General features: G+C 31.4%; 1 protein-coding gene and 1 long non-coding RNA gene across 5 annotated transcripts; both read right to left on the bottom strand.

Moving 5' to 3' along the window:
* Positions 1-10,268: 10,268 nt before the first annotated feature.
* Positions 10,269-19,536, bottom strand: LOC105116484 (ubiquitin carboxyl-terminal hydrolase 7-like). Of its 4 annotated transcripts, none has more exons than XM_011013872.1 (18): positions 19,410-19,536; positions 18,396-18,541; positions 18,203-18,238; positions 18,000-18,107; positions 15,628-15,728; positions 15,399-15,522; positions 14,587-14,646; positions 14,430-14,497; positions 14,095-14,148; positions 13,794-13,902; positions 12,185-12,273; positions 11,984-12,053; positions 11,713-11,793; positions 11,518-11,613; positions 11,378-11,426; positions 10,795-10,914; positions 10,624-10,698; positions 10,269-10,457 (listed from the first exon to the last, which is right to left on the bottom strand). In XM_011013872.1, exons 1-18 carry the CDS (start codon positions 19,417-19,419, stop codon positions 10,402-10,404), a joined length of 1,452 nt encoding a protein of 483 aa, XP_011012174.1. In that variant the 5' UTR covers positions 19,420-19,536; the 3' UTR covers positions 10,269-10,401. The 4 variants fall into 4 exon arrangements, with proteins under 4 accessions (XP_011012174.1, XP_011012176.1, XP_011012175.1 ...); XM_011013874.1 differs by having other exon boundaries at positions 10,795-10,902; positions 19,410-19,535; XM_011013873.1 differs by having other exon boundaries at positions 14,095-14,145; positions 19,410-19,533.
* LOC105116483 (uncharacterized) lies at positions 14,653-15,288 on the bottom strand. Its single transcript, XR_840539.1, has 3 exons — positions 15,246-15,288; positions 15,051-15,143; positions 14,653-14,948 (listed from the first exon to the last, which is right to left on the bottom strand). It is a non-coding gene; the product is annotated as an uncharacterized LOC105116483 (long non-coding RNA).
* Positions 19,537-20,877: the final 1,341 nt, after the last annotated feature.

Raw genomic sequence — 20,877 nt, 5'->3', positions numbered from 1 at the left:
TTTAAGTTCTTCAAGTCATCAATCAATCCTTTCATTTATGTGATAGGCCTGCATTAAAAATAGACATTTACCATAAATTATAGGTATCTTATATTATTAGATACATTATTATAAAACATATTTTAGTTAAGGAGTTATTGATACTTCAAGTGCAAAATGATGATATAAAACCATGATAAAAATGCACTTTTAAGTACTAATCACACCCCCCAACCAGCTTATTACTAGTCCCTAGTAATCAAAGCGTTAAAATAGAAAACAAATTTGCAAATTTCACAAAGCAAGGTATTCATCATTTAACTTCCATTAGTCTATCCAGATAAACAAACTCTCATTAAATTTATATATCTGCTCAATACCTCTTAACAAGATATTAATAAACCTTTCTTTTGTGCTCAATGTATCAACACATAATTATGGGGCTTTTCTTGGAAGAAAACAAAATTTTTGTTCTAATGTTTAAGGTTAACTTCCTTGGGTTGGGATTACTATTTTTGTCTTTTTTTTTTTTTTTAACTCTATATACATATACTTTAAAAACATCATGCATCTTTAACCCATGTAACGAGCTTTCAGCTAATGACTCCCAGACCAGTTGGTCTTAGGGCATTAGGTGTTAAGACACCCCTACGAGCTTAGTAACTCGGGTCGCAGATACTGATATGTAGATAGTGCAATGTTTGATTCCTTTAAGCTTTTCTCCTCAACCCATGTAACAAGCGTTGGGCCAATAGCTCCCAAGTCAGTTGACTTTAGGGTATTAGGTGTTAAAACACCCCTTCGGGCTTAATTGCTTAGGTTAGGGAGGCTACGAAATCAAACTTATCTACATTTTTATTATCATCATTTTTTTTTCTTTTTTTCTTTTTTTTTTTTTTTTTTTTTTTTTTTTTTTTTTTTTTTTTTTTTTTTTTTTTTTTTTTTCTTTTTAATTATATACAATCCCTTTCCCTTAGTTGTTACCTTTAACAAAAGAACATAAATAATGTAATAATCCAATATGCAACCCACAATCATATGTTAAAGTGTGTGTGTGTAAATTAAGGTTTAAGAATACATGTTAAATAAGTATCTGAGCAGAATTAAGTGGTAACAATACGAGAGTTTGTAAACCTGAATATTTCAGGAAGTATTATAATAGACCTTGTTAAGAATGGTTACTAAGATGCGTCTCAAGAGTCACTTTAACAAAAGAACTCCTTTACTCTGCCATCCTAGTAACAACAATTATGCACATGCTTTATGAAATGAAAAACAATTTTTTTTTTTTATCAACTACTACCCTCTCCCCCCAACCAAAACGAGACATTGTCCTCAATGTTCTAAGGTAGAAAGATAGAGTATAGAAGATATCACCTGAAATAACGAACACTGACAAAACCTGAAACACACTAAAACAAAAATAAGAAATAACAAAACACAATAATAAAACCAAAAGACACAAGTTTTTACAAACAAAAAAAATTCAAATCGCAGTTGTGATTGTGGCTCACATCTTCCCTTGGTTTTACGTCCAAGAACGGCTTAAACGCCCTCTATGGGTCGGGGATAGGCTTCCCATCCAGTTTTCTTAAAAACTGGCAAACAGGGTCTTTTTTTAGTCAGATTCCCAAGACTATGCCAAGCATGTTCTTTATGAAAATGGGTTCCTAAGTTATGAATTGCACGATGCTTATCTTGACTATGATGAGACTTAAGAGTCAATAGAAGATTATCTAAAGACTCTCTGTGTTTTGAAATAAATCCCACCTTCTGACAATTTTCACAGTTTTTGCGGAATGCATCTGACTCCTTGAATATGATGGGCCAGTAAAATTCACTTTGTAAGATTTCTACAATCCTCTTTTTTGATGAGAAATGATCCCCACATGCCTTAGAGTAACAAAATTTAATGAAATTACTTACCTCATTGTCGAGAATGCATTTTTGAAATATTTGATCAGGACAATAATTGAATAAGTAAGGGTCATCCCAATAAAAATTTTGCTCGTTGCTCAAAAATTTTCTTTTGTCTTCAATACTCCAATGAGTTGGCAAAAATCCTGAAGCAAGAAAATTGATATTTTTAGCAAACCAAGGCATTGAATTAAGAGAAAGTAGAGATTCATCAGGAAAGTAATCATCGATTGGTGTGATGTCGGGTGTCGAATCTGTTGTCACTTTTGATAAAAGATTCGCATCAACCTTTTCGATGCCTTTTTCATCCTCGATTTCTTCCTGATTGGTCATGGCATGAGAAAATGGAAGTGCTGGCGGAGAATCAGTTTTTTCTTTGCAATTTTCAAATTCAACCCCTTCCTTACCTTCAGAGATTGACTCATCATCTTTCTCATAAGGTTCAAGAGAGGGTTTTTCAATAACCTTACCACTGCGCAGAGTAGTGACTGATTTGACTTGATCCATGTGTTGGCTTCCGGAACTACTTGCATTTGCATTGTATTGCACTTTAGGATTTTGTTGTGGTTGGGGTGGAAACTTACCTTTCTCTTGGAAACTGAGAGCAGATGTTAATTTTGCAAGAGTATCTTTAAAATCTGTCACGTTTTGAGCAAGTTGAGTATTGATTATCTCTTGCTTTTCAATGAATGCATGCAATGTTTTCTCAAGATTTCTTCTAGAAGGTGGAGCATAAGAAGGTACATATCCATGAGAAATTTGAAAATTATGGTGCGCTTGAAACAGTGGTTGAGAAGTTTGTACATTTTTATTATCACTTTTCCAATTGAAATTTGGATCATATTAATTATCTTATCTAAGTAATACCATGCTTAAAAATATCATCAAGCATTCATGTTGCTAGTTTATGTTAACAACAAATCAAGTTCCTATCATAATAACGATGTTGGCCGAAAACTATGAAGGATCAAGCATTTGATGTACCAAGTGTTATACAACACAAATCTAGATTAACCATTTAATAAGCAAGGTATTAAGAATTAGTAAGATAAAAAGATAAAACATGTTAATAACAATCTTTCTTAGATATAAACATTTAAAGCCCATGTTGAGTTTATATTATACCTATTCTAACACCATTAGAGAAACTTTTTCAACTGGACATAATTAATTTAGCTAAACATTAAGAAGGAGAAAAACATAAATAAACAATATAAGAACATAAACATGATATAAGCTAACTAAGTATAGGAAAGGAAATGAAAGAGCATAAACCAAAGAGTACTATAGCATGAAAGAAAACTTGAACATTACAAAGATATAAAGAGAAAGCAAGAAGTTGACTTTGATCTAAAAATTAATATGACTAAATACATGGAAAATGCCTCCTTTTATAGGCTAAGATTCAAAACTATTGATTGATTGAATAATTGGTGGTCATCCATTGATTTGGTGGCTGGTTTTTGACATTAGTAGCTACTGTTTTTTTGATATTTTTGGCTGATTATTGATATTTTTAGCTGGTCAAAACATCATTGCTAACATTATAATTATAGCCCCCTGAATTATAATTAGTGTAATTATTGATATAGGTGAAATTGATGACAAGATTGGTGCGTTAAAATGTTTTATTTTATTTTACTCAATCAAAATAAAATTATTTTATCTGATGATTAGTTTATATTATAACATAATCAAACAAAAATTTAATATCAATTTAAACTAATTAAATCCATCCTTCATGTCTTTCTTAGGCCTAAACTCCTACACCAAGGGGGAATGATTTCTTTTTAATTTCTTACTATTAATCAATAACATACAATTTTTATTTATAAAAGCACCATTTAAATGAGTTAAAATCAATAACATACAATTCCTTCAAACCCTATATTCCATAATGCAAATTTAACACAACATGTATTAAAACATATTAAAAACTTCAATAAATCATTAAACAAGGTTTTTTTTTACCTTTTCTTAGCAACAAATCAATGAGTTTTATGCAAAGAACACTCAAGTTTTTCCTTCATTTTCTTCTGAACTTTCTCTCTATATTTCTTACAAACACTAACCATTTAATCCTTCTTTTCTTTTTTTCCATGATCTCCCTATATGCTCATCTTTTATGGATTTTTAAGGAAATCCCAACACAAAAACAAAGAAATTAGCTCCCTCTACCCTCTATGACCAGCAAAAGAAGCTCCTAAATGGACTCAATAATAATGAAACAATCATTATGAAAAGATTGAAAGATCCTTAGTCTTATAATTTTCTTTTGTGAGTATTTTAGCTATTTCAATGTGTTTTTTAATTTTTTTAATATTATTTTATATTTGATCAAATATCAATTACATTTCCAATAACATTATAATAACAAAAAAAACTTATTATGCAAATATAAAATGGCCCTTTAATGTTAGTTTTAACATTTTTGTTTAAAAACTATTTTAGACATTTTACTATCCAATCAAGATGTAAAAAGATTAATTTGTTTCATCAATATTAATGATAAAAATATCTTGTGAAATTTTTTTAATGTTCTTCATAACAGGTGTAAGTTTTTTTTTTAATATATGAAAAGACAAAATAGCTATTAATAACAGTGAATAATATTTTGAGTCAGCATTGTTTTCCCAAGATCAGATAGCTTCTTTTAATAGTATTATCGTGTTGTTATGTTAAATAAATAATAATAATAAAAAAAAAGGGGATAGCAGTATCGAAGTTGTTGGCCAAGATTGAGACCGTGTTCGATCTGGTCCAGGGCGTTTGATTGTTTTTCAGGGAATATAGGAGGGCCACGTTGGAAAATCATTGGGCACTAAACAGAAATTCTTATGAAATCGATGGTCAAATTGTGAATTATGACTGTGCCGGTCCTCATTAATTCTCGTGTATCAATTTATAACAAATACCCAATTCTTTAAGGAATTTCTGTCAGTTCACTATTCCAAGATTAATTGGTGTATTTCCTTGTCCAGGCCTTGCGATGAACAACGCTGACAAATCACAAATCTTGCATTTGAAAATTTTAGACCCATTTGGTTCCTCGTGAGCTTTTTCTTTCTTTCCATGTCAATTAATAAGTAAATTATATTTTGTCTGTTACTACGTTCTTACCTTTATGTATGTCGTACAAATTTTGTTTTAAGCAATAGCTAATTGGTATATTTTACGTCAAATTAAAACTATGTTATATTTATTTTTAGGGTTAAAATTTTATTAGAAATTATTCATCGACCATAATTCTTTAAAATGAAACACTAATATAATTAAAACAAATTATAAATAAATAAAAAATTAATTTTAAAAACTCATGATTGGTAAGTTTTTTATGGAACTCAAAACTCTCTATTACATGTAGATAAAATTTAAAATTGTCTTATAGTTTATATAGTGAAAAGTTAAAGGGTCGTATTTGAGCATATATAAAATAATTTAGATTTAATACACATGTGCACACTCAGTTCTGTGTAGACATAGATTTTGAGTTTATGTTGTATCGCATATTTAGTTATTAATGTGTAGAAAAACTTCTTATTTTTCATTATTGATTTATTTATTATCACAAATCAGATTAAAAAACATATAGAAACTCAATATTGATATTTAATTATCATTGAAGAAAGCTTCTAATAAAGTAAAAAAGTTTTTATCTCTATTTCTTTTGATTTGGTTTTTATTTTTCAGAATTAATTACTTCTATTTTCTTATCTTTCTAAGCTTATTTTTTAGTTATTTTAGATCATATGCAAGAACCCCTTTTTAATTACTCATTGTTTATATTTCATATTGGTTAATTTCTTTATATTAGCATATTTAATGCATCTTAACTTAGTTTTCTTTAATCTAAACTTAAATAGCTTATTTTGATTAAGTAATTCAGTTCTAATGTTTCTATTCATATGAAACTATACCCTTACTTTATATACTACAAATCATTAATTTTAAAAGTTTAAATTCGCACAACTTTAATACTAGTTATATTGTTTAGTTTGTGATTGTTTTTCATTTTTTAATTTAGTTATTTTTATTTGCATTCAAGAAGCTAAAATTATTTATTTTGAAATAGGTCATGTCTTCTACTTAAAAAATAATTACCATAACTAATATTACTTCAATAAGTACTACTTCGATAACAAAAAGATTTCATCATCACATTATATAATGCATGGTGAGAAAACTAAAAAGGTCAATGGATTGAACTTCAAGATGTGACATTAGAAAATGTTGTTCTATTTGACCACCTTGAACCTGATAAAATTTTTTTCAGAAGAAACATCAATATTGTCTGATAATAAATCTGATCCTATCATTATAACAGTTATGGACATGTAAAATCATAGCAATTTTTTGTTCAAGAATGACATCTTAAATCAATTGGACATATATATAGTTTTCAATTATAAATGTAAAAGCATTATGAAAAGCTTTAGAAAACAAAGTAAAATGCTAAAGATGCTGGTATAAATAAATTCATAATTGATAAATTTATAAACTTCAAGATGATCACTTCAAGGATAATTATAAGCCAAGTTCAAAATTTTTAGCTCATCTTATATATTTTATATGATATTTATATTGAATGAATAGTTTTAAGTGAATATTTCCAAGTGACTATAATTATTAAAAAACTATCTCCATTATGGAAAGACTTCAAAAACTATTTCAAGTACAAGCATAAGAAAATCATAGTTGAAAATCCCATTTTAAGATTAAGGACAGAAAATAACAATAAGTTATCCTAAAAAAAACCAACAAATTCAATATAGCCCTCAAAGCAAATATTATAAAACAATGGGTAAAGACTTAAAAAAAAAAAAACTTATTATGAAAGGGTAGGGGATTGCTAATAAATTTAATGATAAAAATTTTATCGATAATAAGCTCAAACACCAATTCAAAGAACACAAAAATAGAATCAGAAAAAAAAACTTTAAGAAAAGGATTGTTTATGCCAATATCATCGAGATTGATCAACTCATAAATAAAGTTTTAAAAATGAATCTATTTGTTGTTATTTTCAAAGTGAACTTGATCAATAATTTCAAGTAGTGTTGGGTTGATATTAATGCAACAAAACATTATATACAAAGAAGTTAATGTTTTCACTTATAAAAAAATGAATGATTAATACTGTACATGGTAAGCTCATAAATCTACAATGTACTAGGCATTAGGAAGGCATTCAATATTCAATGATTAATATTGAATGTTAGGAAGGTTACATTGAATGTCATGACCCCATTTTCACCCCAAAAACAAAAACAGAAGTTTTTCAATATTTCTAAAAATCCTCAAAATTTCCCAAAACAATTAATTGCTTCATCTCCTGAAGAAAATTTTCCATGAAAAATATATTAAAAAAATAACAAACAAGGATTCAGTTAACAACTGGTCAAATTTATTATGGCTATAATTTGAGGTTTGATTGAAGAAAAAAAACTGAAATTACATTAAAAAGGGACTAAATTGTAAAAAACTCAGAACTTAAATGGCCATTTTGAATAAACTTAAGGGTTTGATTGAAAAGAATTCTTGAAAATCAGTGTACATCAGCTAAGATTTGAGAAATCAAAACTTTAGGGACTAAGTTGAAAACTAATTAGAAAAAATAAGTTTTAATGAAACTGATGAGTTTCTTCGAAAAGATCAAAAAAGGTTTGATATGGAAAAGGCGCTGTTATGGTTGGAATAAGAACCCTAAGGATTGAATGACTTGTCATCGACCAAATTCCTTAAAGTCTACTTCCCTAAAATGGAAGAATAACACGTGTGGAGATGGAATTTTGGTGCCTTCTTTCCCCTTGAGTTTGATCCCTGTGAAGATAAAAATCACCCTCCCCCTTGCTTCTCTGATGAAAGACAGTCTCCCGGGCCTTGGTTCAATCCACACTCTACTCTATTAAGTCTGCAAAACTGGCCTAAAGACCTTTGCAGAACCAGCCTTGCCAGCAAGTCTTGGCTGGATTTATATCGATGGCTAGGATGGATAATGAAGAATCAAAGGTCGTGATGCAAACCCCAAGTACTATATCCCCAGGTCTCTATAAAAGGCACCAAGTCCCAGCTTGGAGGAAGAATAAAAGAAGAGAAAAGAGCAAGATCAGAAAACACAATGAGAGCTAGAAGAAGCGGGAATAAAAGTCAGTATATATTAGAAAGAGAAAAAAGAGCAAGGAAGTAGTAAAGAGAGAGGATAGAAGACAATTAAGAAAAGGAAAGATAAAACCCACAAATAAAAGATTCTAAAATTCGAAGGAAAAAAATACAGTGAAGAAAAATGGTCAAGGGAGACTAAAAGAGGGGCTTGAAGTCGTCGGTAAGTAATCGTACGGCCATTCAAACCTTTGGCCTCTAAGTAGACAATTCGTATCAAGCAACAATCTTTCTCGAAAGGGTGGGGGTTGGTAGCCGTTTAAGATATCACTGTCTTGCAGGTTGGATATTATAATGCATTCCATCTTATACATGAAGGATTTTGTTTCGTTCTAGTTGTTTTCTTTCTTTTCTTGTTTATGCTACATGAATGTCTTTCCATATATCATGCTCGTAACAAGGTACCGGGTTGAGATTTAATGAGACACTTGTATTTGTTCATGTGGGAGAAGAGTGTTTGTGCATGCATGAAGATATATACATGCAGTTTCCTTTCATTGTGCCAACCTGTTGTTTTTGCTGCAGTTTTAAAGTTGAAAGCTTGCCAAACATGTGGCTCTCTCCCTTTCTTGGAGTGTATTTGAAATTGTAATTGAAATGACGGTTCAAAATGTTTTTTATTTAGAAATATATTAAAATAAAAATAATATTTTTAAAAAATTATTATTGATATCCAAAAACATATATATATATTAAGCAAACAAAAAAAAATCAAAATTTAAAAAAACTAGCACCACGTCACCAAAAACACCCTTAGATATTTTCATGCACTGCCTTTGTGGTTGTAAACTCTGTAATGAGGATGAAGAATGGGCTATTAATCATCATGTCTTGGATCTTGAAAGAAGGTAGCAACAAGGTCGGCTAAACAAGATCCAAAGGATTCAACATCTGAACAGGTGGGGAAGGATGATGCAAAATCACACCTTACCAGCGAAATAGGTTTGGGAGTCGAAAAAGACCAATCATTTGCAAAACAATCAACAATGACAAATAATATTCAAATTACTAATATGTGGGGTCCATAATCGATCATAATTGTGCATAATCCAACATAATTATGCAACAATTGATTTGAGCATAAAATACAAATCAATATTCCTTTATTAATCCAAACAAGAAATATTAGGAGCATTGTTTATACTAAAAATAATTAATGTGTCTTTGGATTAACAACATTAGTTCACTTCATAAATCAATGAAAAAAGATGAAAGAAATTGACCGTCAACCAATGAAGACAATTAAGATCATCTATTGACCGTTGACTAAGGAGATTATGATTCATATTAAACAATCCATCGATTTATTCTTCCATGGACATTAGAATTCACATTAAAATTCCATCGATTAATTCTTATTTAGAATAGGAGTCTTTAATGGTTAGTCTAATAAATATATCAGCATAACCAAAACACTTACAATTGCCAACAGAATATGCACACGGATTTGGATTGTAAAGTCTTCATATACCATAAAGAGTTTGTATAGGATTAAGATTTCAAGTATGTGTAAAATTATATATAAATCTAGTTATTGAAAATGATAATCAACCTCATATACTCAAGTTTTTTTTATGCAGTTTAAAACTTACATTTTTTTCTACAATTATCATTTTTCTTTCATCACTTTCTTTAAATCCCAGTTTGTGTACTTGCTTTTTATCTTTTCCTTAACATTACAAATGCTTAGAACATCTAGTTTGGTTTCCGAGGTTGCTACATAACTCCACTTGGGATTCAGTTTCTAGAAAGAAGGAATAAAAAATGAATAGCCTAGTTAATTCAAAAAAATATCTAACTGATTCTTTTGGCCACAATTAAAATTGGAAGGCCTTATTATCATAGATGATTTAAAAGTCTAGAAAGAGCAAAACCCCGCCCCCCAAAAAATTAAATAATAAGAATAATAAAAATTAAAACTACAATTAATTTAAATCTTGATAACTAATTATTTGAGATTCACTAGAAGCTGGTGACCATATTCATGCATTTCTTAACAGGACAAATGAGAATTACAACATCTGAGCTCTGATTTCTGATGAGGTTCTACATAACTAGGAATCTGAAATCATAAACAATGAGCCTATGCCAGACTCCGAAAAATCCATTTTCATTTCATAGGTCAATTTGGCACTTACAATTGATTCGACTGAAAAGAAAATCATTGTAAACAAATCCACGGTCAATTAATAAAAGCAGGTAGTCATAACACATGCATGAGACAAGACAACTCCTATAAGCACAACAAACCCAATTCTGTCAAAATCTACTGTCCATTTTACAATATGGATCCTACGAAGAAATCCAGTGGTGACTTGAATCTAAAAATGATGGGATTAGAAAAAATTACTTTGGGACAGTTCGTGCCTTGTACATGCAAATGTAAGCCATATGCCAATCACCTAAGATCAAAAGATAGAAATTCATCAGAATAAACAAAAACAGTTTTCACTTAAGAATAAAATGGCAGTCGTTGATGGGAATGTGATTGTAAAAAACAAAAAAGCAAGAATAAGTTTGCAGAATTTTCCCACCACACAAGCCCACTATCCAATCAGGCTAGCTTACCTCCTCCCGAGAGCTTAGTTATATCTTCCTCCCGTTGTGGAACAGGATTATCATCATCAAACTCAATCCATTTCCCTGGGATAAACATTGAGAATTCATCAGTTGAAAAACCCAAGTCAATCCAAATGACATAGTGACAAAACACTGAACAAAAATCGTTAGAGAACCTACCACTTTCTTGCTTGACCCATGCAACATAATGCCCTGAATCAGCACTCCTTCCCTTGTGGGTGAGCACAGCTACCAAATCATAAATTCCAGTTAAATGTGACTTTTTATCTGTAGGACCACCTGGGGCAAAAAGCGAGAGCATTAAAGAGTGCACTTTCACAGATGCACTTGCAGTTGAAGGTTATTAGCACTGGAAACTAGGTGCATTCCCCAGTAAAGACAACTTTGGGAGATGAAAGAAGAAAATTAAAAATCAGTCATTTATAAATACAAACAGTTTCCATTATATTTAGCATCTCCAAAAAAAATGCAGCAATGGTAGAGTTAACTTTGAAAAATTAAATACAATGAAAACCGCAATATCATCTTATATGCACAGAAAGCATCTCTGGCCCAAAATCGTTCACAACATCCAGGAAGCACAGCCAGACACAATAGCAACAAACATTATCAATATGAACTGCAAGTGCATCCCCTGGAAGTCAAACACAAAGCATCTCCTGGGGACCCTCGATAAAAGAAAAATAGAAATACCAAAAAAAGATGCTTCAATCACAAGCAGGAGAAATTTAGAAGTTTTCACCTTCTTGGGAGGTAGGCTTTGATGATTCTCCACTCTCATTTGATGGCCTCTAAACAGAAAACAAGAGGGTAAGATATATCAATAATATCCATTGGTCTTATCTATTTGTATTTGCATCCACAATTCAACCATCTACTCACCTCCACGTCAGTCATCTTGACATCATTGTCTTTTGAACCCGAGGTCTTCTCCTTGGCTTTCAAACCAGCCTTTTTACCCTCCTCATCTCTTAAAATCTGAGTTATGAGATGTAAGGAATAATCATAATCATAATCATCATCCAAACTTTAGCACCCTTACATACTGAGCACTGAAACAAAAGGATAAAAATATACCTGGCGAGGTGCTTCTAATTTTTTGCAAAGATCATCAGAGCAAAAATCGTAGACATCCAGTTGTAATGGGTAATCCACTTTCTAAGAAAGACAGTAATTTTAAAAAGGTTGTGTCATATAAACATTAAAAAGTACGGCTTTTATTAATCTTTTTGGGCGAGCAGAGCATTCAATCCCTTAAATTAAACAAGCCATTTTACAACCACAGAAATAGAACTTTTGAAGTCACTTCTCATTTTATAACAGAATGAAAAAAAGAAACCCCTATTACCCGTAAAATCTTGGCCTTCTGATTTGATTCCCTCTTCCAGAAAAAACGAACAAACTGAACGGTTAGGTACCTTGAAAACAAATATGTGCCGTCAGAAATGTCATTCTTTTAGGAGGAAAAATTAATAAAAATAAAGAGAAATAGCAGTGTTTGAAAAAGGGAAATCACAACGTAGAAAAAGCCAAAATGGAAGGTTATTACCTTGGCAAGGCATTGATACGGGACTCCTTCAGGTAAATTGCACTACGGCCCAAGCAGGGAGAAGCCTTCTCCAATTCAGACTTCAAACCCTATAACCAGTAAGATTAAGATATTACTAATACAGGGCATTTAACAAGTGCACGCGCGCGCACGTGTGCATGCATGTGTATCCTCTCATACACACAACACAACACATATTATTTTCAAGTTGAGGAGTGGGAAGTGATAGGCAGTGAATCCAGTGATGCCACATAAAATTACAGAGCGGCTAGTGAAATTGTCTCAAAAGGGAAAGCAGGTTTTATCAAAAGAACCAGAGTAATCAGCTTTATTAGCTGCATTTATAGGTTAGTTGCTAACTTGGGAATCATTAGCCACTAGTTGATAAAAAGCATTTATATTTATTTTGATTTAAATATTCAAGTAATAGTCCATTGTGAGAATTCTACCATTTATTGTAGTTAAATACAAAGATCTCAATTCTCAAGAGTCTAGTATTTCCACATGGTTGCATTGTCTACTAAAAGCCAGTTTTTTTACCTTCAGATGATAAGCCAGCCATGTTAATCACAAAAAGTTCCTCAGCGATAAGGTTAATACAACTACAAATGCAAGCAAAGGCAATAGCTATGAAGCTTTTCTTTTCTACTGTGATATTTTGGCAGATTCAGTTTACTCTTGTGTGAAATGGCGCAAAAGGACCCATAGCCAAAACAATTGGTTAGGAATTGAGGCCTGGTTGACATGGTATTCCATTTGCCAAGGTGGGTGACTAGCATTAAAATGTCTTTAACTCATCTGTAAGGTAGAGACCAGAAGACTGGCATGCAGAACTTGTGCAAGAGAACACTGAAAAGGCAAGATCCTAAAATTGAGTACTGTTGTTATTTATCAATAAGCAAAACCTTCTATAGTCACTATCCTCCAGCACATGGACAATTAACACTTGATGTAATGACATTGTGCCTAAACAAATTATTGTTGCAGTTCACAAAGACAAGCAGCAGGGATTGCGCAAGAAATTTTCTTGGGTTACAGGATTGAGATATCAATAATTTAACAATTTGCATGCACCAATGCAGAAATGTTTTGGCTGCTTATTTTGTAAGAATAGATATGAGTATTTTCCTTCCAAATATATATGCCTATTTTATCTTAAAAAAATATTTTTGAAGAAATATTGTTTCATTATAAATTTTCATGCCAATATGAGCAAATGCAATTGGCTGCTACAGTTGATTTACTTTAAAAAGGATGACATCTCATATTTAACTTAGATTGATTGCCTTTAAATTGCTAAATTTCCATGTTTTTTAGTTTTCAGGGTACATATGATCAGGGGATATATGAGTTTCTTAAAAGTTTTGGGGGAGGCCATGGCCACTGAGTGACCTTGTGCCTTGCATTTGGGTCTGTGCAATTGAGAGACAGAAGTGGAATCAGATTCATTTTGCAAAAGCTTCCAACAAGACACATGATTATCAAGAGCTAGTTGAGTGCAGGCACAAACCAGGCTATTGCAAAGGAATACACAAAGCATTCAACATACCAAAATCACATAAAAGGAGAAGAATGAAATCCTGGTAACAGAATAATTAGTAAATCTTACATGCTTCAGTCCTTCATGCAAATGGTTCACCTCTTGTGATATGTGGCATTTAAGTGAGTAAACTGATTCTGTCTCTGAGCTCTCTTCACCACTTTCTTGGCAATGCACCCTAGCAACCAATATCACATGCAAAAACTTTGTCAAAGATTGTAGTACCTAGCCAAATGAAGACGCTCATAATCATTTAATCAATGACAATCCAGCAGCAAAAGCAAGCTCATAAATGTAGCACTTATTCTTTTGCTAAACGTGACTGTAGCTACAATCCAACTGTTATGAAAACAGAGGTGAAGATATCCACCTGCTTACAAGTTCAATGCCAAAAAGTGCCTTGATTGTATCTGGATTTTCACTGCAGGTTATAAAAGGTCAAAATCAAGAAGGTAAGTATCCATACAGCAAGCAAGCATTCAGAATAAGCAACGATATTTAAACCAATAATTTCTATATAGGGAATTATACTTATACAAAAACAATCTCCAATGAATTTCCCAACTGGAATGGAGTAAAAGTTTTGACTTTTGATGACATCCACTATAGAGCAAAAGCATGCTTCTATGGTCTATGAAGCTCAATTCAACTAAGACATGTGCATGGACAATGTTTCATATTCAGAAAAACACAAAACAAAACTACCTGAAACTCGGTGATCTAAGTGATTGTGAAAGGGTGTATAAAAGTTGTGTCCAACATTCTTCAGCATCCTGTTACATTTCAAAAATGCATAGATCAACATTACAAGAAATTATATTGTTACAACCGTTATGTTAGGCATATTGATATTTGGAAAAACCTGCTGCATGTAGACTCCGTTATGCAATTGACCAAATTGAGGATACTTTTTGCGCAATACCTGCCAAAGTAAATGGGTAAACTAAAATGCAGTATGTGTTTTCCCCTGTTTCCAAGTAATCAAAGCGCAATAAGGCAACAACAATAATTTCAAGGTATGCCACAATTCAAATATAGGCTTATCATGGTAAACATAAATTGATGGACTGCAAAACTGAAAACCTAATGATGACAATAATGTGCAAGAGCTTGCACTATTAAAGGCAGATAATTTTGTACATCATTAGGAATTAATCCTAATTATGCTTGCATGGTATTAAGCATGGAATGGGTAATATGAAAGTCCTAATAAATAAGATCAATGTTAATATCCATATAATCAGAGTTCTTTGCCCTGCAACATTCTAGTTTTCTGGAATGCATTTCTTCAGCTCAAATCTGTAAGACTCCACATATGTGATCAATGTTAATATCCATATAATCAGAGTTCTTTGCCCTGCAACATTCTAGTTTTCTGGAATGCATTTCTTCAGCTCAAATCAGTAAGACTCCACATATGTGATCAATGTTAATATCCATATAATCAGAGTTCTTTGCCCTGCAACATTCTAGTTTTCTGGAATGCATTTCTTCAGCTCAAATCAGTAAGACTCCACATATGTGACAGCTTGTTAAACAATAATATGTTTGAAAAAGGTGTGTCCAACATTCATAGTGGGACTTTATCCCATTTATATGTTGTATTACTAAAAGCTTCTCAAACAGAAAAAATGTCAATAAATGCTGCAAATAATGCAGAAGAAGAGTACAAACCATCCAGAACTGCATAGGTGCCACAGGCTGTACACTTTTATCGAGCTCATTAAATAGTTCTCGAGTCGCAGCTGTCAGCATATGAGATGAATGATCCAACTCACTGCTTTTTTGAGATGGATAGCTGCCAAATTTCACATTGATAACAATATTTCAGTCATACAAAAGTATCCACATTTGATCTGCAACTTGAAAACTAGTTTCAGAGACATTCACAAAGAGAACTCACCTGACTAAAGCAGACTTCAACTCTGGAACAGAATGCAAGCATTGTACTGTCGAGTTCATGTAGCAAGTGTTCCCTAGATTAAAGAGGCCAGCAGTGTGACCCTGTCAGCAGAACAAATTTAGCATTAAAGTGAAACAAGAATATTAAGTGAGAAAAGATCATTAAAATAAAAACAATATCTGGTGACATTAAAGAGGGAAAAAATAAAACAAACATCCAAGTACTAGATATTCCTAATAAAGGATTGATGAAAATATATATAAATAGCATTTACAACAAAGAATCTAGAAAAGTCTGATTATCAAATATTTAATCACTGATAATAGCATAATCCAGAATTTCACTTTTCCATTCCACCAAGACAATGACATTCTAACTGAAAGTCAATCAAAGGTTTGTCCAGGATGCATAACCAAGGATCATTGTAAGTTTGTGCTCTATAAAATGGAGAGAGGGAAGAACAGGTATCAGCACTGTCTTTTTCCATGCATGCAATGATAAGAAAGTAGATGGTGGTGATGATGATGATGATGATACTCCTTGTGTTATGCTGACATATTAATAATAGCTAATAAAGCATATGCCAACTCATCTAATTTTTTTTATTAACTTTTCAACAATGTCCTTTTAAATGAAAATTAGTTGAAGAAAAAATGTTGAATATAGTTTTTATTGAGGGAAAAAATAAAAAAGAGAATTAATGCTTTAAATTTTGGATGATATACAGATATGCTACGACTTATCAGCTAGGAAATGACAGTCTTTATGGGACCGACAGATTATAACTTTCAAATTGTAATTATAAACTTGAGTTTATAGCATGCCATGTTGAGTTCTGTGCTTAGTTCAAGTTCAAGCCCAATGAGAAAGCTTGGAAACAGGTTTGGGGTAGAAATTTGATGGCTTGACAATATAAAAAAGAATAATTAGACCTCGCATACATGAAGGCAGTGAAAATGGACTTGTTGATCTTTCAAGAAGGATTATTTGTATGCATGAGCCATTGATGAATGAATTTACAGGCATATGCCAACTCATCTATTTTTTATTAACTTTTCAACAATGTCCTTTTAAATGAAAAGTAGTTGGAGAAAAAATTTTGAAAATAGTTTTTATTGAGGGTCAAAATAGAAAAAAGAGAGAATTAATGCGTTAAATTTTGGATGATATACAGACATGCTACAACTTACCAGCCAGGAAATCACTCTTCATGAGACTGACAGATTATAACTTTCAAATTGTAACTAAGAACTTGAGTTTATAGCATGCCATGTTGAGGTTCTGAGGTTAGTTCACGTTCAAGCCCAATGAGAAAGCTTGGAAACAGGTTTAGGGTAGAAATTTGATAGCTTGATAATACATAAAAGAATGAATGGACCTTGCATGCACGGAGGCAATGATGGTGAAAATGGACATGTTGATCACAATAAGAGTCTTAGGCTTCCTAGAAGGATTATTTGTATGCATGGGCCATTGATGAATGAATTTACAGGCATATCCAAATAAGTCATGCCCTGGTCCACTTCTCTCTCCTTTTTTTTCTTTTCTTTTTGTTGATCTTATTTCAAAGGAGCTAGAAGCTCTTCTCTCAATTGCCTTTCTCTCACTTTTCCCTCATCATTGGAGAACAAGACTGCAACTTACAGTCCAGTAGAAAGGCAAAACTGTGACATATGATTAGTACAAAGCCACACATAAATACTGGCTTGGGAATGGAGATGAAGCATGACTTATTTCTTGATAATACAACTAAGCCAAGCCTAGCCAAAGGTGCAATTGGTACAGTTCCATTTGCTTTGCTTGGACCAGGACAAAGCATGGTTTTGTAGTCATTTATCAGTCAAGGCTCAGCTTGTACAGCAATTATCTGATTGCAAACTCTCAAAAAAAGCAGACAGATCCATGTCATTTCTGTGGATCCTACAATCTAGGAGCATGTTTTATAACATAGAATACATGGGGAGAACACAGGAAAACGTAGCAACAACTGGAAAAAAGAATGAATGAATATATATATATATATATATATATATATATATATGCATGCTTAATTAGTTTGTGTGATATCTCTATAACCAACTACTTTTATGGAAGGCTCACATTCACTTCAGAAACTCATCATTTAGAAGCTGTTTCATTAACCTCCCTTAAGTTTATCAAATTAAAAAATGAAAAAAAGAGAGAAGCAAAAAAAATGAATAATTCCTTAAGGGGTTAAAAGCTAATAAATTCCATTTGTCAGCAGTTTATAACTTCTGATGTCAGTTTTCTACATCGATTAGAATGTTATTATATAAATCAACAAATTCCTTAAAGCGGCACGCCATGAATTCATAGATCATGTGTAGAAGAAAAGGGTTGAAGAAAAATACCATAGCAACCATTTGTTCTTCTTCTGGAAGATCTTCCATAAAAACAGGGCCCTTCTCTGGGGTCTTCACAATCTCATCTGCAGTCCCCATCATCATCAATTTTTGACCCTAAATTTTTTTTAAGAATGTACACTATTATTTAGCATCATGTCACACAAGAATAAGAGTTGTGTCGCAGTAAAATAATCATAAAAGACCATTACCTCCTTCACTCCTAAGGTTGCCCAATTGGCATCATCCTGCATTGTCAATCAATGAAGTTAAAGAAGGACAAGTGTATTAAAAGGCAACAAATTCTTAATAACACCTAAAAAATCACAATTAAAATAATATGAATCAAATTGACCACTGCAAGTAATGGATATTTTCAGGTACATTTAGAAAACATCTAATTACCTTCAGCAAACCACCCTTAACCATAATCTTCTGCCTCTCGGGGGGAACTCCAGTCAAATCATGCAACTGACATTTGAAAACATAAGGGGACTGGCTAGTGTCAATTTCCACTTTTGGGAACAGCTCCTTTTGCCATTTTACACTCACTGCGCCAATTCATTGGAATCATTAAGAGAAGAAGCACCAAAATTTTAAAACAATTAGACAAATGATAACTGAAAAGGTACAGCTCCGATTGTTCTGCTGAGCTTGAGACATTCTAAAATGAATTAAAAAGACAAAAAGGAAAACAGAATACACACTGCCATTGTATAAGATCCACCGCACGAACTATACTAAGAGTATGTTTGAGAGTGTGGTATCAGTTGATTTTCAAAGTATTTTTTCCCTAAAAATATATCAAAATAATATTTTTTATTTTTAAAAAATTATTTTTGACACAGCACATATCTAAAAATATAAAAAATAAATAAATTTAAGCAAAAAAAATGAATTTTCCAAACGGTGTCAAAGAGTGATAACATTCAAAACCAGGACCCACAAATGGCGTCTACACAAAACCAATTCTACTGAATCTCCATCTAAAGCTATTTGGAGTTCTCTATGCCGATCCTTTTCTTGCATTCTATTTTGCTTAAAAAGCCAATCTTTCTATAACCTGCTTGTTGTAACCTCAATTCTTTGGACAAACTCCCCATTTCATTAATCCTAATGCCAGATTTCTAACAACAAACACTAATCACTAACTACAAACGTAACCCAAAAAATAATCACTTATTACAAAGAGTTCCACGATTCTCATAAATTGCCAGGAAAAAAAAACATTATAGCTATAGCTATAGCTATAAGATATTCTTTCTTTCTCTCTACCCAAAAAATCATCAGAAAAATAAACCATGAAAAAATAATCAGCGATTACCTAATTCATGAAATTCAAAAATAAACACCAAAAAAATAAAAAAAATAAAAATCAAGCGTCAGAATAATGTGCTTTTCGAGAATATCGAGAAATACCTGTCAACATGATTGATTGGTGAGTTTTTGATGGATGCTTGGTTTTTTATTTTCGTGTTTGCTTGAACAAATGGAAATCTCCCAGGCTCGTGGATTTTAAGGGGTTTTCATTTCTGGGTTAATATAAGGAGATTTCGGGTCTGGATTCAAATCCGGGTTTGGTTCAATCCACAATATCAAACCTGACTGAGGACCCAACTACGAGCCGGTGCTAGATTTTGTAGCTAACCTAAAAAATTAAAAAAATATTTAAAATTTTAATATTTTATATAAAAATATTAACAAACAATTGATAAAAATATAAGTTATATATATATATATATATATATATATATATATATGTATGTATGTAAGTATGTATGCATGTATGTATTGTAAATAATAAATTTTAAAATAATATTTTAACAAAATTTTTATTTTACAATGAAAAAATATTATATTATAAAAATAAAAATATTTAAATTAAAAAATTATGAAATATTTAAATTAAAAAATATTATTTTATATTAAAAAAAATATAATTGTTTTCTTGTAAACATAGAGTATATACATTAAAAAGTTTCAAATCTCATATTAAAAAAATAATTTTTTTTGAACATAGAATATATATATATATATTAAAAAAATTTAAATTTAATATTGAAAAAATATTATATTGAAATATTTAAATAAATTTTTTTTTCCCATATTAAAAAAACTTAATTTTTTTCTTATGAATATATATATATATATACACTTTAAATTCCACATTGAAAATATAAAATGTTTTTCTAGTATTACTATAGTGAATTTTTTAAAAAATATTAATAGTCAATAAAAAAAATAAAAAAAATAAGTATAGATAAAAACCATATTTAAAAAAAGATTGGGTCTCGTCTAAGTTAATTCGCTCATGTCAATCTAGTTTTGCTAGATTATTGCACTAACTAGTATTTTATTTTATTTAAATCGTTTTAATTATTAGATTTCAAAAACTGAAGGTTATTCTTAGCCTTGAAAATTACAAAAAAAAAATAACAGAATGTAATAAGCGTTGGGCCAATAGCTTCCAAATCAGTTGACTTTAGGATATTAGGTGTTAAAACACCCTTCGGGCTTAATGACTTAGGTTAGGGAGGCTACAAAACCAAACTTATCTACATTTTTATTATCATCATTCATTTTTTTTGCTTTTCTTATTCTTTTTTTTTGCTTTTTTGTTTTTATTTCAAATTACCCTCCCTTGGTTTACGTCCATGAATGGCTTAAATGCCTTTTATGGGTCGGGGATAGGCTTCCCATCCAGTTTTCTTAAAAACTAGCAAACAAGGTCTTTTTTAGTCGGATTTCCAAGACTATGTCAAGCATGTTCTTTATGAAAATGGGTTCATAAGTCATGAATTGCACGATGCTTATCTCAACTAGGATGCGTCTCAAGAGTTAATAGAAGATTATCTAAAGACTCCTTACTCAGGCCATCCTTAATGAA

The sequence above is a fragment of the Populus euphratica genome, unplaced genomic scaffold (assembly GCF_000495115.2).
Source record: "Populus euphratica unplaced genomic scaffold, PopEup_1.0 scaffold965.1, whole genome shotgun sequence".
Lineage (NCBI taxonomy): Eukaryota > Viridiplantae > Streptophyta > Magnoliopsida > Malpighiales > Salicaceae > Populus > Populus euphratica.
The sequence above is the reverse complement of the archived record's forward strand: the minus strand, read 5'-3'. Positions and strand labels throughout refer to the sequence as shown.

Excerpts from the sequence above, each read along its gene's own strand:
- LOC105116484 (XM_011013872.1), bottom strand. Across the intron at positions 18,239-18,395 it reads TTAAGGGTGGTTTGCTGAAG|GATGATGCCAATTGGGCAAC; the intron begins GTAATTAGATGT and ends TTGACAATGCAG. Across the intron at positions 10,458-10,623 it reads AACTAAGCTCTCGGGAGGAG|GTGATTGGCATATGGCTTAC; the intron begins GTAAGCTAGCCT and ends TTTTGATCTTAG.